The following is a 20,897-nucleotide window of genomic DNA, read 5'->3' as shown; positions in this document are numbered from 1 at the left end:
GTACTGTGATTCTTCATTCTTCTTCAGGGTGTCTCGGCAGATCTCCCCCTCTCCATTCCAGCGTTGTACGTGCTCTCACGCTGTCCGCCAAGAGGGGAAGCCCTCCAAGCACTCACGCTGCTTCGCTCGATGTGAGTGGAGGGCAGCGCCCAACGTCCTACGTATAAATCACCTCCGTCATCGCATTGTACGACAAGCCCTCATGCGCTAAATCCTGCACATCCTTCAAGAACAGCAACGGCATCTCCACCAGCGTCCCCTTGACCCTCGCCAGCACCTCCTTCACCTCCTTCACCCCTTGCTCGCCCGCACTGAATTCTTCCGTACACACGTGGCCCACGCGCGCCACATTCGGTTTCGGCTCGCCGCCGCTCTTTGCCTCTTCGTTCGCTTTGCTCGGCTTGAAGTACTGGTCGTAGAAGGCGTCGTATTGCTTCCAGTCTTGCACGGTGTCATCGGGAATGGCGTGGAAGACGCGGCGGAAGGCTTCAGTGTTGTTGCGTGCGGTCGTGTTCCAGAGGCTGAGGAAGGAGGGCGCGAGGGGGTCGGTGACAGCTTGGTCTTCGCGGCTGTTCCAGTCGTACACGTTGGGATCGGCGCCCACGGGGAGGAAGTTGGCATTCGGCGATGTCCAGTCTTGCGGCGGGATCAGCCCGAGGTGTTTTCGGAAGGCTTGTCTTCGTAGGCATGCGGCGAATTTGGCGGCCTTCCAGGGCTTGCCTGCCATGAAAGAGTCAATCTCCTCTTGATCTTCGATGAGGATGGCGATCTCCGAGTCGTGGGATCCCAACTGGCTGCGGTCGTTCAAGTTCGCGGAGCCCACAATGACCTTGCGATCGTCGGCGATCAACATCTTGGTGTGAATGTACAGCTCCTCGGTAACGAAGGCGTCCATCTCCGACTGCGCATCTCCCGTCCACGGGACGTTGCGAATGTCCTTGCCGCCAAGCATATAGCAAGACGCAACCGAGTCAGCGGAGGTGGCGCCTCCACGCACGTCCGCGGCCGCCTCTTGGTACTTCTCATAGGCCTTCTCATTCGACGTGGGGTCTTCATGGCCTGCGCCGTAGGCCTGCGCTTCCGCCGCTTGCCCGTAGCGTTCGTCGTACCCTCGGCGGGCATCGTCGTAGTCCACTCCCGCCTGCGCTTCTACCTCCTTCATCGGGCTGGCGGTGTTGATTCGGTCGTAGTTTCGGAGGTTGTAAAAGCGGATGTATTCCTGAAGGGTAGCCGTCAGCAAGTTGGGATATCATACGCGCTTGGCCATCTCATACCGTTGGATCGACCCCGGCTTCCGTAATTTTGCCCATGATCGAGTGCTTGGACCGATTGATCGCATTGTACTGGAATTGCATGATCGCTCGTGTGCCCAAAGCCTCGTCGGATTGAATGTCGCCCGCGAATCCCGGAAGTGCAGGGATAGCCACGATCATGTGGAAGCTCTCCTTGTTCTGCGCGGCTCGCAGAATTCGTTCCACGATCGCGGCGCCAATCTGGTTCTCCACGGGCTTCAGGGAAGAGTCTCCCGTAGCGGTGATGAAGAACTGATTTTCAATGTAAATGAAATGTTCGGCTGTTCTGATCGTTTCAATGTAGGCGTTCGCGATAGAGTGTTCCAGAGGGACGCCATGAGACTAGATGACCACATTAGCGAGTCTACAACGATCAGTGGAGATCGACAACACCACTCACCCACTTGCAACAAGAGCGCATGATCTGACATTGCATCTGCCTCGTCGTCAGCGAACATTCACGCAACCAGGGATGATTGAACTAACACCACCAGGATATGGTCCAGTAGGAACAGACGGCAGAGTAGAATCCTGCTTTCCCCGATGCAACTCCTGCCGGATCCTCTCCCTCGTCTCCTCCGCCACTCGATGAGCCTCCTCTCCCACACTCGCGCCCTCCTTCAGCCGTTTCCGCTCATCTTGCAATCTCAGTCGACCGTGCTCACGAATCTCATGCATACGCTTCCGGAACCCTTCATACTGGCCGTTTCCATCCGGCTCTCCGCCATCAGTCCCAGGCGTGTACGGATGGCCGATAATGCCAGTCCGGCTGGGCTGGAAGATGATGGGATGGTAGCGTTTGTCGCTGCCGTACTTCTCGAAATAAATAAAATTCCAGCGCTGGGCGAAGTGTGCTCGGAGGTCCTCCACGACCGGCCCTTGGAGTGAGATGGAGACGTCGCTCCAGCCCATGCGCGAATTGTACTTGCGGTCCAGTTTGTTGTTTTCCCAATGCGACACATCCTGGAAGTCGTAGATTCGGGCGTTGTTGTAGTCCTGTCCGGGGAAGACAATGTTGTCCAGATTATCGGGGTGGGCATCGGCGATGGAATGCTGATTCGTATCCCACCGGCCAAAACACATATCCAGGCCGCCCATAAAAGCAATCTCGCCATCCACTACACACAGCTTCTCGTGATGCGCCCAGTAAAGGATGGTGTCTTCGCCGACGCCGTAGATGCCTTCCACCGCATCGACGGGCAGAGCAGCGAGTTTGGCGGGGGAAAAGCCGTGCTCTCTGATGTTCGCCCACCAGTTTGACGCCAGCGTCTTGGCATCCGGGACGTGGTCGGGGTGGCGCAAAACTTTGATGTTTCCTGTAGGATTCCTTGCTGCGTCCTCAAGCCAGTGTTTAGTGTGCGAAGAGGACAAGGTGAGTGCCTGAGTGACTTCCTTGTACACAATGATGTTGACTTGTACACCGCGTTCGGCCGCAGCGAAGAGCATTCGATCCAAGCGATACTGTTCGTTTTTGGCCGGGGGTCGACGCAGATATAACTCAGGGCTCAACCACCTGGGGAAAGGACACGCAAGAGGTGAGCAGAAGCGAATTCGAGGGCATTGGGACGAGACAAACCAATCCAAAACCCAGATCTCGGTATGCGCGTGCTCAAGAGCGACGGACACTGCGTGGAAATAACTGCATCCATCGACATACCACTTGGCATTATTGCCCTCACGTTGCGGCGCAAAAGATTGAAAGCGATGCAAGTGATGACTGAATCCGGTCAGCGTTCCAGCCGTCTTCATCCGAGCATCGTAAGTCGCTCACCTGTCGCCGTCGGAGCATTCCTTCGGGTAGTGCATGTGGGAGTGAACATGGTGGTGGACGACACGCTTCGCGCCCTCCTCTACGTGCTCGAAACCGGACTTGATGTCGTCTTTGGCTTCCCTGAGGCCGTCCTCGGCGTCCTTCAGGCCTTCCTTCAACTTATTGACGAGAAATGACATGCTTGCGCTAAGAACGAGACGTGAGTAGACAAGAGATCAACGAAGCGGTGGAAGCTGTTCCACAAAGGCGAACACAAATATGCGGTGTGAAGATTGCATAGAGGAAAAGGGTGGATGTAGAGGAAATGTGGTCGCGTGCGTGGGATGAGGTGAGGTGTAGCGCAGCCACAGAGCGGGGGCGGGCGCGCGGCCGTGCAGCGCCGCATGTGGCGGCATTGGGCTGAGATGTGGTTGACGACCCGCGTCTTCCTACAGTATATGCTCGACGTAACATTGACGCTTGTGGGCATAGGCGGCGTATCCCAGGACGGTTTAAGAAGATGGGGGGTAGTGAGCCATGCTGGCGTCGGCCCAAAGCCGTATCGATCATGATGAGACAGTCGCCGTCAACGCCACTACTGGGACTCAGATGAGGCAGAGAGGATACACGACCAGCTTGTAAGTCAATTCCCGGAGTAACCGAGAGAGACGAGGTCTTGTAGTATGCTACCCTGCGTGCAAGAGGTGTAGATCATGATGAGATGAGCCGTTGCGGTCGACGTTGAGCTCCATCCAGAAATTCCTAAATTATAGAACAGGAGCCAGCCATTGGGTTGTTCTCTAGCAATCTCAAAGAAAAGGAGGCGGCCCAGAGCGTTGCTCGTATGCGAAGGGATGTGCAGTTAGCGATGAGAAGGGCCATTTGGATATAATCCACCCTCTGCCCATATGCGTACTTCTCCCGCCCTTCGCTGACCGAGAGCTATCCCTGAGCGGACCAGAGTATTCACCCCACCGACTGAATGTAATGAGATATCACCCTCCATCAGCGAACCCGAATTTAGATTTCGATAGATTACAACATCCTGACGCCTAGCTCCCTATGTCACATCCGCCTCCCCTTCCTTCCTACCCTGTAGCATCATCTCGTCCGTCTGATCCATCAACCACGTCGCGGCGGTGTCGACATCACGCCCACACACGTCCAACGCAGTCTGCGCCGCGTGTGCTGGGAATCCCATCTCCAACAACTCCGCCAGCGCATGGTCATAGTCCTCATCTCCTTCCGCAACTTTCTGCGCTTGCTCCGTGGGCGTTGGGGAAATAATGCCTTTCTTATCCTCGGTTTTCATCTGGCTCACAGCGTCCTCACCATCCCACGCCAATTTTGTGAAGTGTACGCACTCATCCAGCACTTCCAGCCTCGTCCGCTTCTCGTCTGCCGAAAGGGCGATTTCAGGAATCACAGTCCAGCCATGCTTTCTATCCTCATACCGCATCGTCTTCACATCCGGAGCCCGCCCCTCGCGTTCCAACTTCTCGCACCAGATCTTGCTCTGCTCCCATAGCGTATCGATACCAGATAGAACAAGCAGGATCTTCGCCTGTTTATGTAGCCCGACGGACGTATCGATGAGGCCGGGCGAAGCTCTCCCGTGCGCCGCGAGTTCCCTACTGACGTACGTGGCAGCGAGGTGGTCATCGATATCGAGGCGCTTGTGCTCTTTCACCGGCGGCATGCCGGGATGTCGGAAACGCTCGCTGGGCAGCTGGCGCAGGTCCAGACTTGGGTAGAGGAGCAGCAGGGGGATTTGATTGATGTAGTCTGCTGGGATCCGACAGGGCCATTCGGGAAACCCCTGGCTCTCGGGTACGCTCAACGCCATGTTCAGTGCGATGTTGCCGCCGCTGCTCGCGCCGCTAAAGGCGATGCGGGAGGGGTCGAGGTAGATTTCGGGCATGGGGACTTCGTAGACTTTGCCTTCCTCGCGCTCTTTTGCCGTCGATAGTTTCTCCACCCAGTGACGGCGTAGGTGATGAGCGATCCCTTCTCGTAGGGCAAAGTACGCGGCGCTTTGTGGGTCGATGACTGCTGAAAGAACGTCTTCTGCGTCCTCGATTGCGGCGGGGAACTTGTCGAGCGGAGCCATTCGATAGTCGACTCCGATGACAATAGCTTGCAAGTCGCGGCAGAGCTTGGAGCAGAACGGGGCCTGCTCGAGACAGGAGCCAAGGTAGAAGCCGCCGCCATGGTAGTCCATCACAACCGGGAAGACGTTTGGACTGGGAACCGCATTCTTTGCCTTGGGGTGGGGAAAGGTGACGTGCGGAACAAAGACATACAGTGGGATGGTGCGTGCTAATTGTCGAGATGGTAGCTGTAAAACAAACGGAAAGGGCCCGCCGGGGTTCGTGATATGCAATGAGGAAATCGGGGCGACGCGGGGCAAACGAACGAGGCCCGTCTTCCAGATCGTGGACCAGGTGTGGTCCTTCCATCGACTGAGGGACTGTTTGAATGGCTCCTCGTCGGCCATGTTGGGTAGTGAAAGGCGTCCAAGATCGTCAAAAGACCAGGAGTGGGAGATAGACGAGACTCGACGTCAACGACGGAGTCGTCTGGAAACGTGCGGAACCGAAAACAGGTCCTTGAGCAATGGGTGGAGACGAAGATTATCGAAGAACGTCAGCACGACCCTCGTGCGTTGCAGAAGGCATTCAGAGCTCAGGCAAATGTGCACTGCTCTACGCGGAAGACTCCAGCAGATGGGCCGGGAAATTCCATAGGCCAATGTTCGCGCGAAGTGTGGGCGGGAAACCGCTCCATCCCATCCGTCATCCACCGGAACGCTTGTGTAATCCTCATGCCCAATGGAGAAGTCATGGGCGGTGGGATCTGCTCGGCGTAGATTTCAGCATGTCGTGCCTCGATATGCCGCTACCCCATACCCCGCGGATGAGATAAGCGTCCGCCAATGTCCAAGCTCGGATCATCACGACATGAGCCTGAGTTGCAACCGACCTCACGCATTCACCGCCGGCACTCCTGAGGTCTCTATCGCGCCTGCAAACCCCCTACGCGTATAAGCCACCATTGAGTCCTCAACATTCTCGACTCCAACACCACTCTGAGGCCTCTGTCACGCCCAAACTCCCTGCCACGCCTGCACACCACCCTTGCGCCCTCGTTCCCGCAGCACCAACACCATCATGATCGTCCTCATCCGCAAAGACCCCGCCGTCTCCACCCTTCCCTCCAACCCCTCACCACCTCAAGACCAAACCTCCACCTGCCGCCTCCTCGCCCTTCCCCCCGAAATCCGAAACCAAATCTGGCACGACGTGCTCGTCCAAAACCTCCACCCCCGCCTACCCCTCCACCACTTCCCAGCAGTGGAAGCCAGCGTGCGCGGCCCCACCCGCTTCTGCGCTCGCATCCTTCGCACATGTCGCCAAATCCACGCGGAGACAACGCCCATCCTGTACGGCGAGAACGTCTTCTGGGCCCACCCAACCCTGCTAGCCACAATGCCGAAATTCCTCCTCATCGCGCGCCCCAACCGCGTCACCCTCCCCAGCCCCATCGTGGAGCCGCGCGTGCGCAAACTCATCAAGCGGTACTTCATCTTCGTGCGCCTGGACATCGACCCGCGGTACTCCAAAACGCAAGTGGAGGAGAGTTTCAATGGGGTCGAGGCGCTGCATATCGAGGTCTTTCAGGCGATGTATGGGAGTTGCGATTTTGCTGTGCTGAAGTTGTTTGAGGGGGTGAGGGGGGTGGGGAAGGTGACGTTGGAGGGGAGCTTGGGGGATAGGCGGTATGCGGAGTGGTTGGCGCAGACGATGGAGTTGCCAATGGGCGAGGAAGCGAGGCCTTTCTCTGAGGAATACGTTGGGGGGATGAAGGAGTGGAGTGCATGGCAGAGAGGTGTGAGGTAATAGTGGGCAATCGTGCGCAGGAACTAGACATCATGGAAGCGGCTTCATCCACAAATTCCATTGCGAGATCAGCCATTGAGGCTGCTCGATGCACAAGCCCACGCTTTCCCTGCGAAGACTCGGCAGCCATCATGGCACATAAAGTCTCCCTCATCCTCCTTCCTCGTCTCCAGCGAGAGGAGCATGTAGCACATAACCCGCCACTAGGGCATGGCATTGACGAACAACAGCAAATCCGCCACCCTTCCCTCCATCACCGTCCTCTGCACCTTCGTTACATCACTCATAAACTCATTCAAAATCTCCACTCCCCAGTGGCATAGATGATTGTCATTGTGGCCGCTCAATCAGCCGAGAACGGAAGGAGAGAGCCGATCACTCAAAAGCCGAACACGTCTGCTGCTTCTCATCCTACAAGAAGCCAGACTCGCTGAGTAATCTGCACATTATCACTATCAATTAGCTCGTGTCGTCAAATCCAGCAAAAAAAAGGGGGGGGAAACACGACTCACCTCGCAATCTTCTCGTCCTCCCGCTCGCGCGGCTCCACCTGCAAACTCCGCTCGTACATCTCGTGCACCGCGCCGGCGCTCTGCATGTTCCGGAGGATGTACTCCTGCAGCTCCGGCACGGCCTGCAAGCTGTACGGCGCATTCTGGTACTGCTGGATATCGCGGATGACTTCTGCGGTCTTGGCGCGCTTGGCGAAGTTGATGAGCTGCGTCTTCTTGATGACGGAGGGGATGCCGTCCTCGATGAACGTGAGGTCGGTGAGGTAGATCCCAAAGAACGGGATGCACGGCGGGTTGGCCTTGTGCAGCGCTTCGCGGTAGATGAGGAAGTTCTTCGTGCTGCCCATCAGCTTGCGCATGTTTTCCAGCGCGTCTTTGGTGCGCTGGTTCACTTGGTTCCAGGTGCGGGAGAGGCGGTGGATGGGCGCGGAGTCGAGCGCGGACATGATGGACGTGAGGCAGGAGAAGTTGTTCAGGCCGCGGCACTTGTCGGCGATGGAGACGAAGTGCTTGATGACGACCACCCGGCGCTTCACGTCCTGCTGCGTGAGGATCATCTGTGCCACCCAGTTGGCGAGCTGGTTGGAGTGCAGGATGAGTGCTTTTACATTCTCCGCCGGATCGGGCTCGCCTTCCTTGATTTTCTTCTGCCACGTCTTGTCCAGGCATTCCGTGGGTTTGATCTTGCCGTAGAGTCGGGATTCGATGATCGTCAGCTGTCGCGCGAATTCCAATGCATCAATGTCCAAGAACTTGAGTTTCTTCATATTCTTCGGGATGATGGGAGCCGGTGCTTGCGAGCTCATCGTGAGGACCAGCTTCTTACTCGACGAGTCCTGCCCTCGTATTCGCTGCTCAATCGCCGTCATCAACGGCCCCGCGCCGGGCGTGCTGGTCGACTGGACGGTGTCCTTTGCAAACGCATACACCCTCTGCATCAACTCCTGAGTCTCCCCATCCTGCGGCTCCATCCAGTAAGTGTCAAACCACGATTTTAAGATATTCACAACGCGAAAGCGAATCGGCTTCTGCTTCTTGTCGGTCCAGACTTGTAGCTCGGGGCCCGCGAGACTAAATGGCGGTTGAATCCTCCAGCGCTGCACCAGCATCTCGAACAGCTCCGAGGCTGTGGTGAAGGATCGATACGTGAGCAAAAAGGTGTTGTTGAACTGCGGGTCCAGCCTGTCATGCCTCGTCAGCTGCTCCACCAAGCCCGTCAAGGTGCCTCCGCGGATCTGCGGCGGCTCCGTCTTGGTATCCAGGGTGATCTCTCCCTCGTGATCTAGCCGGAGATATTCGGGCACTTCGTCGGTCTCGATCCTCGGCATGGCGGGAGCGGGCGATTCGCCAAAGAAACGCTCCACTTTGGATGCCTTTCCTTGTACACCCTCCGAGTAGGACTTGGACTGGCCGATTTCGCCCAGCATGGGTGGTCGAAGGCTCTTGGACACGCTGCGCATGTGTGCCTCGTACGTCGCTCCGCCGTCTGTAAGTCTGTGGCCATCTTTCGCCGGCGACGACCGACCTTCGTGTGGCATCAGCTCGGACAATAATTGCAGCGAGAAGAAGATCTGATTCGCGGCAGTGTCCAGTTCACGTCCAACGGTCCGCACCTGATTCAGCCGCTCTTCAAGTGAGGGTCCTCGAACTTCCGACCACTCGTCTCCCAACGGACTCGCCACGAGCTGACATGCAACAACGAGATCCGAAGCGGAATCGTACAACTTTTGCTTCTGATCCGCAAAGTCGTTCAATTGAGGGGTCTGAAAGGTCGAACCCAGGGGAGCGAGGTTGATGGACTCGATGATGGTCAGATATGGCCTGCAGGTGTTGCAGACTTGTGCACCGCTTTTGCAGACGTTGTCGCCGATTCTTCGATGTCGTTGCGGTGTGATGAGCTTCTCTCGAAGGATCAGATGCTCGTCCAGTTTCCGTATTGCCGCTATAACGGTCCGCTTCATTTCGTCCATGCGGTCGAGCAGGCTTTTATCTAGCTGGGCGGTGGGCTCCAGAGGCGCACCATGCTCGTCCATAAAAGACATTGCGGCCAGGGGGTCGTCTACGCTCAGGCCGTTGTTCTGCCAGTTGCCGGCGGTGTGCGTGCCGGTGACGAAGCCTGGGGTGATACGGGGAATGTCATCCCCGCGTTGATGTCGTGCGACCTCGACAAAAGCGTACACACTCTGCAGCACATTCTCCGCTTCGGCCAGACATTTCTGATGCGCGTTTGGGCCGGGGAAATCAGTAGCGGCCACGTGAGTGGACAAGACGAGCCTGGAGAAGCGAGACATGGTCTCGCGAAAGTGAGGGTAGAGGGCTTTGTTGGTGGAAATAATGGAGGGGTTGCCAGAGTGGTTGTCCGTCGTACCAGACGCGGCTGCCAGCAGTAGCCGCAAGTGATCGGATATGTCCTCCACTCTCCGGACAAATTCCGATCGCTCGCCGTTTTCGATTGCTTTGCGGAACCGGTGCACGGCTCTCCGCATGTCTTCCATCATTGCTTGCCACGTCAGTGGCACGGCATGCGCATCATCGAAAAAGCGTCTGGGCAGCATGGTCGCTCTGGTGGCGGCTTGCGCATTTGCGAACGAGTTCATGGTAGTACCAATCGGCGCAATGCCTTGCTGCATGGCCGCGTTGCTAGCATCCGGGGCATTGCCCAGAACGTTGCCTAACGGGGACGCAATGGCCGAAGAAGCCATGGAAGTCGCAGGTGACACGCCGTTGGACAAGTAAGATTGTGGCCGTCGGTTCTGGAAAGTTCGGGCATCAGTCAATGCTACATCGGACGTTGCAGTCCCACCACTTACGCTAGAACCTTGGGAATCGCGTACGAATGATGCATCTTCCGCCTCCGAAGCAGAAGCGTCGTCGGTATCGTCATCACGCTCATACCCAGACATCATCAACTCCGCTGGCGGACGTGTTTGACCTGGGATGAATACATTGGCATGGTCGCGCGGGCCAGTCTCATTTGCACAGGTCGGGGCCTCCAACGGCAACTCCATGGTGCTGCGACCGGTGAGGGTGTTGAAATAGAACAATCTCCCATCCGGCGTCGCTTGCGGTATCCAAAACGCAGCCTCCTCTTGTGTGCTTGTATTTGTGTCATTCTGGCTCCTCGACATTGCATTGGTAGGGTGGTCCATCTCATGCTCGCTGTACTCCTCCTCCGACTCCTCCGCCTCCGAATCGCTCGCCATGACGCGGGAGCCGTTTGCAAAGGGATTCCCAATCAGTTCACAGTAGTTGCTGGGAAACCAGCCTCGCATTCCGTGAATCACGCCATCCCACCATCCGCTCTCCAGCTGCGTAATCACCTGGATAATGTCGCCTTGTCGGAAGCTGAGGCTGGTTCGGTCGTCGGCGTCGTAATCGTACATGGCCCGCACGTACACAGGCCCTTGCTGCTGCTCGCCATTGCGGAGAGGCACGTTCATCACGATGGTGGATAGGTGTGGGGATCCAGGGAGCACAGGTCAGCTCCGTCGACTCCGCCGGGGTTCAGATCTCCGAGTGCGGCGAGAGTTGGACGAAAGCACACAAGAAATACCAGACACCGAGCAGGTTAGGATGGAGTAGAGATCAGAGGAATGCGCACACCCTTCAGCTCGTCCCTTGCAGCGGAATGGGAGCAGCTCTCGGCAAAGCCAGCTGCAGGAAAGTGCAGACGCCTCTGCGGGCACGCGAGTCGAGGGCAGGCGCGCGAGATCCGACCATTCGAATGCACTGCTCGGTCGGGTCATGGAATAGAGGGAGGAATGGAGTGGGAGGAGAGGTGGGAGGTGGACAGGCGGGCGGGGAGAGGAAAAAGGGCCACCGTCTGCTCGATATGAATGGTCGAAGTTAAAAGCGCCTCTTCTCCATCCCACCCCGCCAGCCAATCACACGGCGTATCAGCCTCTGGAATCGCCCGGTCCAGCACAGTTCCTGACACTCATCACGGCCTGCCTGATGACGGTTACTGGATTGGGAGCGCGTCCATCCCGCCGTTCCACATCCATCCCATTCGGCGGAGAAGGCGACGGTGACTCCAATATTACGCGCCGTGGCACGCCGCACGCGTGACAGCCTATGATGGTGCATGCTGCCCCTCCCTCATCTACCCTAGGACGAGTGCCTTATGGAAAGGCTGGTACGCAATCTATCCTGCTGCTACCAAGCCTTGGAAGGCGTCGGGGGGCGCAGGTCGGCTACATGTATGCCTCGTCTTGGATAGCATGAGATACGTCGCAACTCCGCCTATTCCCGACGGTCGCCGTGCCATATGCATTGCAAAGCGCTTTATGTCTGTGAACGTTCACTCCCTAAAGCGCAGTAGGGGCTGGAGATGCCAAATCACTCCATCGGGAATTTTTGCAGTCCAACATTCATCTTCTCGTCACGATGGCGTTCCAACAATCCTCCGCGCGGGAGCGGATGCGAGTCCGTCGGAGAAATCAGGTCGACCTATCACATCCCTCCTCCGCGCGCTTCGCTTCTCACGGTTCGCCCAAAGCAACCTCGCCTGCGAGCCTACTCGCCCGTGTATACCAACATCCCAGCCAAGGTAAGCAAAAGTAAAAAGCGACACGTCTATGAGGCTGGCAGCTAGCGGGAAGCAGTCTTCCGCTTGCGCCTCCAGTCTCCGGCTGGTTGCAGCGATGCTGACATGTCGAAAGATACCGCTACACCTCTGTTTGACCTCGCTGACCAAGACGTCGTGACGACACTGTTCTTCTGAGTACAGATTTGCGCAAAGGGTAATTACCGGCGTTCAATGGAGCCAAGGCATCAGAAGAGAAAGCATGATCAGTCATCGGATCAGTCTTTTGTAGCGTTTTGCTTGGCCAATGGCAAATCCCGTCACTTGGCGGGCATGGATGGCATCAAGGATGATGGACGGGTTCCACTTGAAGACAAGGATGCATCGGGTAGTTGAGCGCGTGAGCGTATGCTATATCGATCGATGGCCTTCCGTCCAGGCCAGTGATTCCGCGCAAAGCTGACATCAATGCAACAGGAGGTGGGCAGGTGGGGCAGACAGGCCAGTGATGAAGGAGGGGAGGCAAGGAGATTATTCTCAGATTCGGGCCAGGAGCGCCGAGATTTGATGGATGGAGAAGCTCAAAAGCCGACACGCGATCCCCGGCCGGCGTTGTCACTTGATCGTCCCCGTTCATCACGCACAAAGCGTACGACTGACTCGAATGCGTCCAATCCACACACGGCTTCTATGTCATCACGGAATCTCATCATCAATGCTGTCGTCGACGTGAGCCTGCGCAGACTCGAATCGACGGGGGCCTTCCCTCCCCGTTCCGCGAAACTTCGATGCGAAGTGGGTCGCGACTAGGGAAGACTTCCCCGACGCCCTAGCGCCAACGTGCCGTGCAACCAGGGACAAGGCCTCGGGACTGGGAAGATCTTTTTCCACGGGCAGACCGGGAACAAGGTCAGCAGGTCGTTGGACGAGAGTCTGCGCTCGGCCGTCGGCAGCTACCCTGTCTTATGTATAGCGCGCCGTCTGGACTTCCGGCATCCGTCGTCCGGAATTGCGCTCGACGGGGAGACTGGGATGCGCTGCAGGTACGAAACTAGTTGACTGGCCAGGGTGTTTCACGTGGGAGCAGCAGACGGAGAGGAGAGTGCGCGGTGATGTATGGAAAGGAGCCCTGCAGCATCGACAGTACGAGGGCATGGGTAAGATTGGCGATGTGAGTGCACGTCGAGGTTGTTCGCTTCGCTCCCGACGGCAAGCGCATGCAGGCAGCAGAAGCCTTGCAGCTGTGGCTCGTGCAAACGGGGACGATGCCGTGCACCTCGTCGCTCAGAGCGTGGGTTATACGAGACGTATAAATGGAAACTGGATGGACACCTCGGCCGGAGCGCCGTTTTGGACGGCAACGCTTCGCCACTCGCCGCCTCGTCGCACTCGTCACATGTGTTTGGACGAAGCAATTCGACAAGTCGCAAGGACGGACGGAGGAGGCGCGAGCCTATTAGTCGTACGGGTGAGTGCCAGCGCACCACTCAGCTCGCGCCGCGCAAACACAAACGGGCCAGGGAGGAAGATTCGTAGAAGCAAGTCGGGACGACAGGCGCGGTATGTCAGCAAGACGGGCGCGCGCGATTCGTGGGCACATCGTTAGTCCCGGGTGGAAGACGTTGGTGACGCCGCGTCGTTTGGGGAGGCCCGAAAAGTATTTGGCAGGGTCGGGCAGGGCCGTGCCTCCTTTCTTGGGCAAGGGCGAGGGCGGCGAGGGGGAAGGAACGAGGCAGCTCCCGCCCGCCTTCATCCCACTTCCACGCCCACCTTCGCCAAACCGCCCACCTTCATCACACCCCTCCTCTTCCTCTCTCTCTCCCCAACACCGCCCCGCCACTCCTTCATCTTCGCTTGCTTCTACATCTTCTGTATCGCTGTGCAACCCACACCCTGTCCCATCGCGAGTGTGGATGTTGCCGCACCAGGCCTCGCGCCACCCGCCACTTTTTCCCTCTCCCAAATCCCGTCGAGGGTGCAATCCATCACATGTAGTGATGCCACACCGCCCCTCCTTCTCCGCCACCTCCACCAAGAGTTAGCACACGCCCTTCCCTTCGCGCCCAGGCGCGTCGCGCGCCTTCCGCCTCCCCCATCGATACAGCCTCCCTCCGATCGAGATGTCTGCCGTCGCAGCTCCTGCGGCCACGACACCCCCCGCCGCCACGCGCAAGGTGTCGGGCGGCGGGGTGGACAAGGAGAAGGAGAAGCGATACAAATGTCAGTTCTGTAGTCGCGCGTTCAGCAGGTCGGAGCACAGGTCGCGCCACGAACGGTCACGTAAGTCCATCCCTCCTTTGCCCCTCCAACACCCGCGCCGCATGGCGGGGCATCCATAATTTGCAAGGACCATCAAGGCGCCGCGTCGCGCCGCGGGATACACACGAACTACGCTAACGAGAACTCCCATCTCCAGACACCAAAGAGCGGCCGTTCAAGTGCTCCAAATGTCGAAGCACCTTCGTCCGTCGAGACCTCCTTCTCCGCCACGACCGCACCGTGCACGCCAAAGACGGCGGCATCCCGCTGCAGAGCGACGTGAAGAAGCGGACCTCCACATCCAAAGACTCCCCCACCGACAGCTCTTCCAAACTCCCCGACCTCGACGATGCAACGCTGGACCAGTTCGGCGACGCCTCCGATCCCTTTGGCGTCGAGCAGGCCGCCATGTTGATGGCCAACTTCCAGCAAAAGGCAGCCATGTCGGGTCAGGACATTGCTAGCGTACACCCCGAACCCCTCCTCTCCCCCCATCACGCCCCGCATCTCATCGAGCCGTCGTCTCTGCCCTACCCGGGCTCCATGACGCTGCCGCAGATGCACGGATGGGACCAGATGCTGCCGCAGAATGTGCATCGCGCCAAACCCTCGTCCATCTCGTCCGGCGGAGATGCGCATGCCGACCTTCTTCCGTACGCCAACGGCGCCTCGGTCTCGTCGAATCACCACACCCTCGCGCCCCTCATGGACCGCACGCAAAGTCAGACAGACGGCCTGCCTTCCTTTGCCTCGTCATCCCTGATGAACGGCCTCGCTACTCCCGGCGCCTTGTCGCCCTTCCCGTCCATGCTCGGTCCGGTGTCTCCGGTTGACTACCGCAGATCACCAGGTCCCCCGCAGCAGTGCACCATGGCAAAAGCACCACAAGTCGAGAATGAAGACCAGATCAGCTCCATCATGGACAACATCCGACACTGCGATGCCGAAGGCCAACTCATCGAAACCTTCCTCCTACCGCCGCTTTCCGTCCTCAACCGCTACCTCTCCACCTACTTCAACTTTTTCCACCATCACCTCCCCTTCCTGCATCCCGCTTCCTTCGACCCGGCTACAGAGCCTGCGCCACTCTTACTATCAGTACTGTCGATCGGCGCGTTGTACACATTCGAGCAAGACCAGGCATACATGCTACACATCGGCTCCAAGGTGCTGTGCAACGAGTTCTTACTCAAAAAGGACAACTTCAGCTCGCGCAAGTGCCCTCTATGGATGATGCAGAGTACACTGCTCAACATGAGCTTTGCAAGTTGGAGCGGCGATCCGAAGGGGTTGGAGTGGGCGTGTTCGATCAAGAGTCTGCTAGCCAACATGGTCGCCGGCAACCGGTATGAACTGGCGCTGCGCAGCGAGGGACGCGAGGGACGCCAGCCCACACACAAAGAGTGGATTGAAGACGAGTGCTGCAGGCGCACGTATTTTGGCGTGTACATCTTCTTCGGACTGCTCACCCTGACCTACAACCACACCCCGGCCATCAACTTCAACGAATTCGACACGCTCGAACTGCCGTCTTCAGAATCGCTGTGGAACATGCATCCCAGCGACGACGATAGCTGGTTTGAGGCTTTGACCGCCTCTTCCGGCATCACCTTCCGCGAAGCACACGATGCTCTCTTCCAGGGCGACCCGGCACCGTACAGCGCCTTTGCAACGCGCGTCATGATCAACGCACTATTCCTGGAGGTGTGGTACCACAAGCGCAGCCCGGAAGCGCTGCAAGACGTGGTCACGGAGTACAAGCTGCGCCTCGCGCTGGAAACGTGGGAGAAGTCGCTCGAGCTGTGCGAGCCGGAGACGGTCGTGGTGCAGCTGAGCGCGCCGCACAAGGGCCACCCGCTCATCTTCAACGCCATGGCCATGTTCCGTAACACGCGCGCGCGCCTACTGGTTGATCTCAAGACGGTGCAGGAGGCCCTGCGCTACCACGACTCTTACGAAGTCGCGGGCGCAATGACCAACGCGCGCGACAAGGTCAAGCGCAGCCAGGAGATGCTCCTCGTCATCCAAGCCTGCTTCGACTGCATCGAAGTCGCGGCTCTGCAGGGCATCCGCTGGGTAGCGCGAACCTCGGCGACGAACTGGAGTATCGAACACCCGCTCTGCGGCCTCGACTTGATTGTCATTCTCAGTTTATGGCTTTGGAGAGTCGAGCATGACGACGAGCCGGCGACGGAGGAGGAGAAGGCGATGTACCAGAAGTTGCGGAACCTCTTCGACGACGACTCGGTCGACGGCTTTGGGCAGAAGCTCAGCTCGACGGTTGCGCGCTTGTGGGGGAGTATGATTGATGAAGTGGTCGTCTGGGGGTATGTTTCCCGCCTCACTTTGCTGCGATGTTGCTCCTGTACTGACTTCGTGACTACAGCATCACCAAGCTCATGGGCGAATCCTTCAAGCTACACTCCCAGGCTCTCGCCGGTTACGAGGATTCCATCCTGGCTGCCGAGAACACTAATAACGCCAACGCCACCAATAGTAACGGCACGCCGCAGCCTCTGCCTGCCGCCCCGCAAGCGTCGGAAGTCGCGGCGTATTGAAAGGCAATGCATCATACATTCCACTCCGAGAATACCATCTCCATCTGCCCATACGGCGGACTCGCCTCGAGAGAAACAACGAATCTCTCTACCCGACCAAAACCACCTCTATAATCATCTCCGCCATCAGAAAGGAAAACCCGGACCTACCTCCCACCTTCTACATTGTCCTTTACACCCCTCGACCTTTCCCGCTGCTGCTGCACCAACAACAACAACAGCAACAACCGCAGCAGCAACATCTCTTTATCTCTCGGATTCGGATACCATGTGCGTTATACACCACCACCTTCAAGAAGCATGCCGCTTTTCATCTCCCCTCTGGAATATCACGCATATTTCCCCTCTTACTCTCAAAGGAGGACGACAAAGAGGGATGATGGGGTGTGCTTCCTATTTCTCTGTACTTTTATCTTAACGGTCGGGCTCGGGCGCGTTGGGGGGGAGATCTGTGTGTTCGAGTAACGGGATTTGTGATTTCTGCTACCTTTTTCTCGTGTTCTGTGTTTTGTGTGTGTGTAAGAAAGAGTGTACTTTCGAGGGAGGGAGAAGGAGAGAAAGAGAAGGAAGAATACCAAGATGTCAGCATAGCGTAGGAACTTCAATGGGGGATCTTTATATTTAGCGGACTGTGTTTGCTGTGAGAGGGGGGTTTAGGGGGGAGATGGTCGTCAGACGCCTGCCTCTACTTCCTGCCTACTTGCTGAAAGTACCTACTGTTTGTAATCAGATTGGCTCTGGTTCTTTTGCCTTCCATGTCTTTTGCTTCTTGCGTGCTGTGGTCATTTCCCTTTTCCCTTTCGCAGGGCCGCTTATATCACCTTTTGAGGGGTTTCCAGCTGGCACGCAGGAGATGGGAGCGAGAAGGAGAAGGACACGGAGGGCGGGAATTGGAGAATGGAAGCCTTGCGCTTATACAGGATTTCTTTGCTTTGCATGGCTGATTAGCGTAGACTGTATAGTCGTAGATGTTGCTGCAGTATTGTTGGTGTGTTTATTGCTGGCGTGTGTGCATGGACCCTCTCCCTCTCCTCCGCTGTGTGTCTCTGCCTTCATTGCTTGCCTTTCCTCCCCTTTCCTTCCTGGCCACTCTCTCTCAACTCAGGCCCACGAACTGCTTCTTGCTCGCCTGTCCGCTTTGCATTAGGACATCGGACGCAGTGGTACTGCCACGGTACGGCGGAGCGTAATGGGGTACACGCCCGTCGCAAGCGAGATCGGGAGCGTGGCGCTGCTCGTGCTGTTCGTGGTGTTGTTCACCGCCGTGTAGCTGCCGGAAGTGTAATTGCCGGCCGTATAGTTGCCCGCGGTGTAATTCCCAACAAGCATCGTCTCAACAACAGTCAGACGAGTAACACGTCTCAACCGCCGCGTGACCACCACCGTCTCGAGCGCAAGCACAACCGGCTGAGCGATCGTTTCTATTCATCATGAAGACACAAGCAAATCAGCAAAACACTGATTCTCTCATGCATCATCATCTCTTCAAAGAAGCCTCGGCAAGAAAACTTCACGGGACATGGATGCGGCCTGCAATACCCGTATTGACCGCCTCGCGCTTCCGCCGCCGATCCGTGCCGTACCCGATTGTGCCCACCTGCGCGACGGGGAATTGGTCCGGCACGGCGACGAAGAGCTGCGTGTAGGTGTAGATTTCCACGGCGCCCGTTGCACCGACTTGCGAGACGATGCTGTACACTGTCACGGGGGGCACTTGGTGTGGGATGGCGCCGGGGTTTTGGTCGACGCCGAGGTTCTGCCGGGCTCTGTTGGGGGGGATGTTAGTTGCTGGATGGATGAGGGGAATGGAGGAACGGGGAGAGAGCGTACCTGAGGTCTGGGTGGGTTGGGAAGGGCGTTGCAGAGGGGATGAGGTCGTCGAGTCTTGCGCCTGATGGGGGTGTGATGGTGGGTGTAGGCAGGGACTCGTGCGCGAGGGTCTGGACCGCGCAGCAGAGGCCTGCAAGCAGCCAGGACGATGTGGATAGCCTCATGGTTGTGATGTTGTGATGTATCTGCGGAAATCTGCTCGACGACTCTTTCCAAGCTGTCGCCAAGATGCTTGTCCTCTGCTCGACGCGCCTGGGATGCGTGAAGTCGACGGCCAAGAAGGAGAAGGGGGCGGTGGAGATGCGGGCGGAAATTGGTATGCAAAGTTTGTCGGGGGCCCAGCCGCCAGTGCACTCTCGAGTGGGAGGATGTGTACGTGTATCTGTGCCGGAGAAGCTGCTCGGGATGACTCTGCTTGCTTGCTTGCTGTGCGTGAGGTGTGTGTGTGTTGCAGGGTGTAGGTTGTGTCGGGGCGCGTCTGGATGTTTCAGCTGCACGTGTTGTCGCCGGATCAACGCCGTCAGGAGGCGAGTGGGGCAGCCGCGGTCGCGAATAGGGGATGAGTGCTGCAAGGGTTGTTGTCCTGCAGGTCTGACGTGGTCGGCTTTAAATCTCCTGCCAGAGGGGAGTCGCGACGTGACGGATGCCAGGAGGGAGGGGGGGTGAAGGCGTGGAGGGGGCGTGAAGAGGGAGGAGTGAAGGGCCGTTGGGGAAGAAAGAGGTTTTGCACCCAAGAATTGACTTTGGGAAGGGACGCGCAAGGCCGGCGTCAAATCAGGAGTTGTTGTGCCTGCGAAATCTCGTTTAGAGTTGGCGCTAAGGCAAGGTACCATGCTGCTTGAGGCAGCGACCGGGTGGCGCCGTAAAGTCTAATGTGTGCCTGTCTTCGGCAGTGGGCAAGGCCTGCCGATCATCAGGCCGATGCTCTCTACTGTGTAAGGTACTTGTACACGCACGACATAGTGCATGAAGCATTTGGCTTCATCTCTCGTGCTCTGGCCTACAGACATGCTGCATGTGGCTATTCTGCAGACAAGCAGCCGATCAAGTACTCGACACAACTACGCTTCCCATTCCATCCATCCATCCAATGCTCGCTTTTTGCACCATTTCCGCCTTCACGTAATGCCTCAGAGTCATATACATTTGTCCCTCCTATGCATCACCACCGTTGGGGAGTAGCTGGTATTCCCGCCCTCCCACCTAGAGAGTTCCGTTCAGGTATCACTGCGCAGCCCGGCTCTTGGGCCTGCCACTTCCCATCCTCCTGGGCTCGGGCCTCTTCAAATGCTCAGCAGGGATCCAGCTCTCATCGTACGCCTTGGCACCGGTCGTGGTGGCAGGTCCATCTGCACCAACGACGGCCACCTGCTCGGTGGGATCGACCTTCTTGCTGCCGCCGGAGGAGCGCTTGGCTCGCTCGCCGCCCTTGCCGCCACGACGCTTCTGGGGGAAGAGGGTGGTGATCCAGGTGTTGTAGATGAAGTAGCACGTGCCTCCAAAGGCCGCGGCGAGGAAGAGGTAGAGGAAGATGCTGGGAATTGAAGTCGTCAGTAACATCCTCACTCGAATGGAGCCTGCGATGAAACATACATCTGCGGGTCGAACAGGGACACCGGCGCCTCGACAATGGACACGGTCTCGTTGAACAACATGTTGCTGTAAATGCCGCCCTCGCTGCTCTGCAGGATGGCCATCAAGGCGAGGGTCAAGTCCTGCGGGTGCAGCTCGGTGGCGAAGCTGTAGGTGATGCTCTCGCTCGCGCCCGCGGGGATCTGCACGCCATACCGGCTCTGCGTGAGGTTGCGCACGACGACGGGCGGGTCGGGGGCGCCGGGGGCGCCGGCGGGGGTCAGGAGGGAGCCGAGGATGAACTGCAGGGAGATGGGCTGGGGCTCGTGGTTGGTGATGTCGACGACGCAGCGGGTGGCGTGCCCGTTGACCAGCTTCACGCCGAACACCTCGGCATCGGGGAAGAAGGCTTTGACGTCGATGTTGAGGTTGGGCGTTTGCGCTTTGTTCGCCGGGTCGGCTGGGATTTCTTCAAACTCCTCGACCTGTGGGAGCTAGGTGTTAGATGGGCTTTCCCATGCTGAGAGCGGGGAAGGGGGGTTTCGAGGACGGGGTGGTACGCACCGCAATGCCTTCGGGAAGCTGGATTTCGGCGGCCAGGGCGCGCCAGAAGGTCAGCGCGAGGGCGAGGAAGCGTACGGCGACCATGATGACGTGGATGTGGGTGTGGATGTTCAATGGAGAGGGATGTCAAGGGAAG

The 20,897-nt window shown here is 57.8% G+C and overlaps 9 protein-coding genes across 9 annotated transcripts; 4 read left to right on the top strand and 5 right to left on the bottom strand.

The window, feature by feature from the left end:
- Positions 1–157: 157 nt before the first annotated feature.
- BDY17DRAFT_320781 (uncharacterized protein) lies at positions 158–3,242 on the bottom strand (the record flags this gene model as incomplete). Its single annotated transcript, XM_033736506.1, has 6 exons — positions 158–1,219; positions 1,275–1,634; positions 1,693–1,728; positions 1,779–2,805; positions 2,869–3,009; positions 3,064–3,242. The coding sequence occupies 6 exons, from the start codon at positions 3,240–3,242 to the stop codon at positions 158–160; spliced, it is 2,805 nt and encodes a 934-aa protein (XP_033592513.1).
- Positions 3,243–3,824: 582 nt separating this feature from the next.
- BDY17DRAFT_290576 (alpha/beta hydrolase fold-domain-containing protein) lies at positions 3,825–5,844 on the bottom strand. The gene has a single exon (XM_033732532.1). The coding sequence runs from the start codon at positions 5,537–5,539 to the stop codon at positions 4,103–4,105; it is 1,437 nt and encodes a 478-aa protein (XP_033592512.1). The 5' UTR covers positions 5,540–5,844; the 3' UTR covers positions 3,825–4,102.
- Positions 5,845–6,006: 162 nt separating this feature from the next.
- On the top strand, positions 6,007–7,195 carry BDY17DRAFT_67774 (uncharacterized protein). Its single transcript, XM_033738603.1, has one exon. The coding sequence runs from the start codon at positions 6,213–6,215 to the stop codon at positions 6,939–6,941; it is 729 nt and encodes a 242-aa protein (XP_033592511.1). The 5' UTR covers positions 6,007–6,212; the 3' UTR covers positions 6,942–7,195.
- A 254-nt stretch (positions 7,196–7,449) lies between these two features.
- BDY17DRAFT_245257 (guanine-nucleotide dissociation stimulator CDC25) lies at positions 7,450–10,893 on the bottom strand (the record flags this gene model as incomplete). The annotated part of the gene is made up of 2 exons (XM_033730614.1): positions 7,450–10,206; positions 10,264–10,893. The coding sequence occupies 2 exons, from the start codon at positions 10,891–10,893 to the stop codon at positions 7,450–7,452; spliced, it is 3,387 nt and encodes a 1,128-aa protein (XP_033592510.1).
- Positions 10,894–12,960: 2,067 nt separating this feature from the next.
- BDY17DRAFT_67764 (uncharacterized protein) lies at positions 12,961–13,841 on the top strand. The gene has a single exon (XM_033738602.1). The coding sequence runs from the start codon at positions 13,132–13,134 to the stop codon at positions 13,582–13,584; it is 453 nt and encodes a 150-aa protein (XP_033592509.1). The 5' UTR covers positions 12,961–13,131; the 3' UTR covers positions 13,585–13,841.
- Positions 13,691–17,097, top strand: BDY17DRAFT_67757 (fungal-specific transcription factor domain-containing protein). Its single transcript, XM_033738601.1, has 3 exons — positions 13,691–14,258; positions 14,395–16,564; positions 16,624–17,097. The coding sequence occupies exons 1-3, from the start codon at positions 14,099–14,101 to the stop codon at positions 16,793–16,795; spliced, it is 2,502 nt and encodes an 833-aa protein (XP_033592508.1). The 5' UTR covers positions 13,691–14,098; the 3' UTR covers positions 16,796–17,097.
- Positions 17,098–17,336: 239 nt separating this feature from the next.
- On the top strand, positions 17,337–18,123 carry BDY17DRAFT_67738 (uncharacterized protein). Its single transcript, XM_033738600.1, has one exon. The coding sequence runs from the start codon at positions 17,460–17,462 to the stop codon at positions 17,940–17,942; it is 483 nt and encodes a 160-aa protein (XP_033592507.1). The 5' UTR covers positions 17,337–17,459; the 3' UTR covers positions 17,943–18,123.
- Positions 18,124–18,305: 182 nt separating this feature from the next.
- BDY17DRAFT_320776 (uncharacterized protein) lies at positions 18,306–18,789 on the bottom strand (the record flags this gene model as incomplete). Its single annotated transcript, XM_033736505.1, has 2 exons — positions 18,306–18,561; positions 18,626–18,789. The coding sequence occupies 2 exons, from the start codon at positions 18,787–18,789 to the stop codon at positions 18,306–18,308; spliced, it is 420 nt and encodes a 139-aa protein (XP_033592506.1).
- Positions 18,790–19,445: 656 nt separating this feature from the next.
- BDY17DRAFT_290565 (uncharacterized protein) lies at positions 19,446–20,881 on the bottom strand. Its single transcript, XM_033732531.1, has 3 exons — positions 20,762–20,881; positions 20,219–20,682; positions 19,446–20,159 (listed from the first exon to the last, which is right to left on the bottom strand). The coding sequence occupies exons 1-3, from the start codon at positions 20,843–20,845 to the stop codon at positions 19,850–19,852; spliced, it is 858 nt and encodes a 285-aa protein (XP_033592505.1). The 5' UTR covers positions 20,846–20,881; the 3' UTR covers positions 19,446–19,849.
- Between the last annotated feature and the right edge of the window lie 16 nt (positions 20,882–20,897).

This window comes from Neohortaea acidophila, assembly GCF_010093505.1.
Source record: "Neohortaea acidophila strain CBS 113389 unplaced genomic scaffold BDY17scaffold_2, whole genome shotgun sequence".
Taxonomy (NCBI): Eukaryota; Fungi; Ascomycota; class Dothideomycetes; order Mycosphaerellales; family Teratosphaeriaceae; genus Neohortaea; species Neohortaea acidophila.
The sequence above is the reverse complement of the archived record's forward strand: the minus strand, read 5'-3'. Positions and strand labels throughout refer to the sequence as shown.

What these genes read in the sequence shown, in the direction of transcription:
- BDY17DRAFT_290576 (XM_033732532.1), bottom strand. Translation starts at nt 5,539, where the DNA reads ATGGCCGACGAGGAGCCATTCAAACAGTCCCTCAGTCGATGGAAGGAC.
- BDY17DRAFT_67764 (XM_033738602.1), top strand. Translation starts at nt 13,132, where the DNA reads ATGGGTAAGATTGGCGATGTGAGTGCACGTCGAGGTTGTTCGCTTCGC.
- BDY17DRAFT_67774 (XM_033738603.1), top strand. Translation starts at nt 6,213, where the DNA reads ATGATCGTCCTCATCCGCAAAGACCCCGCCGTCTCCACCCTTCCCTCC.
- BDY17DRAFT_67757 (XM_033738601.1), top strand. Translation starts at nt 14,099, where the DNA reads ATGTCTGCCGTCGCAGCTCCTGCGGCCACGACACCCCCCGCCGCCACG. An exon ending in GTCGCGCCACGAACGGTCAC is followed by an intron (nt 14,259 to 14,394) that starts GTAAGTCCATCC and finishes TCCCATCTCCAG; the next exon opens with ACACCAAAGAGCGGCCGTTC. An exon ending in GATGAAGTGGTCGTCTGGGG is followed by an intron (nt 16,565 to 16,623) that starts GTATGTTTCCCG and finishes TCGTGACTACAG; the next exon opens with CATCACCAAGCTCATGGGCG.
- BDY17DRAFT_290565 (XM_033732531.1), bottom strand. Translation starts at nt 20,845, where the DNA reads ATGGTCGCCGTACGCTTCCTCGCCCTCGCGCTGACCTTCTGGCGCGCC. An exon ending in AGCTTCCCGAAGGCATTGCG is followed by an intron (nt 20,683 to 20,761) that starts GTGCGTACCACC and finishes TAGCTCCCACAG; the next exon opens with GTCGAGGAGTTTGAAGAAAT. An exon ending in TCCCTGTTCGACCCGCAGAT is followed by an intron (nt 20,160 to 20,218) that starts GTATGTTTCATC and finishes TTCAATTCCCAG; the next exon opens with CATCTTCCTCTACCTCTTCC.
- BDY17DRAFT_67738 (XM_033738600.1), top strand. Translation starts at nt 17,460, where the DNA reads ATGGTCGTCAGACGCCTGCCTCTACTTCCTGCCTACTTGCTGAAAGTA.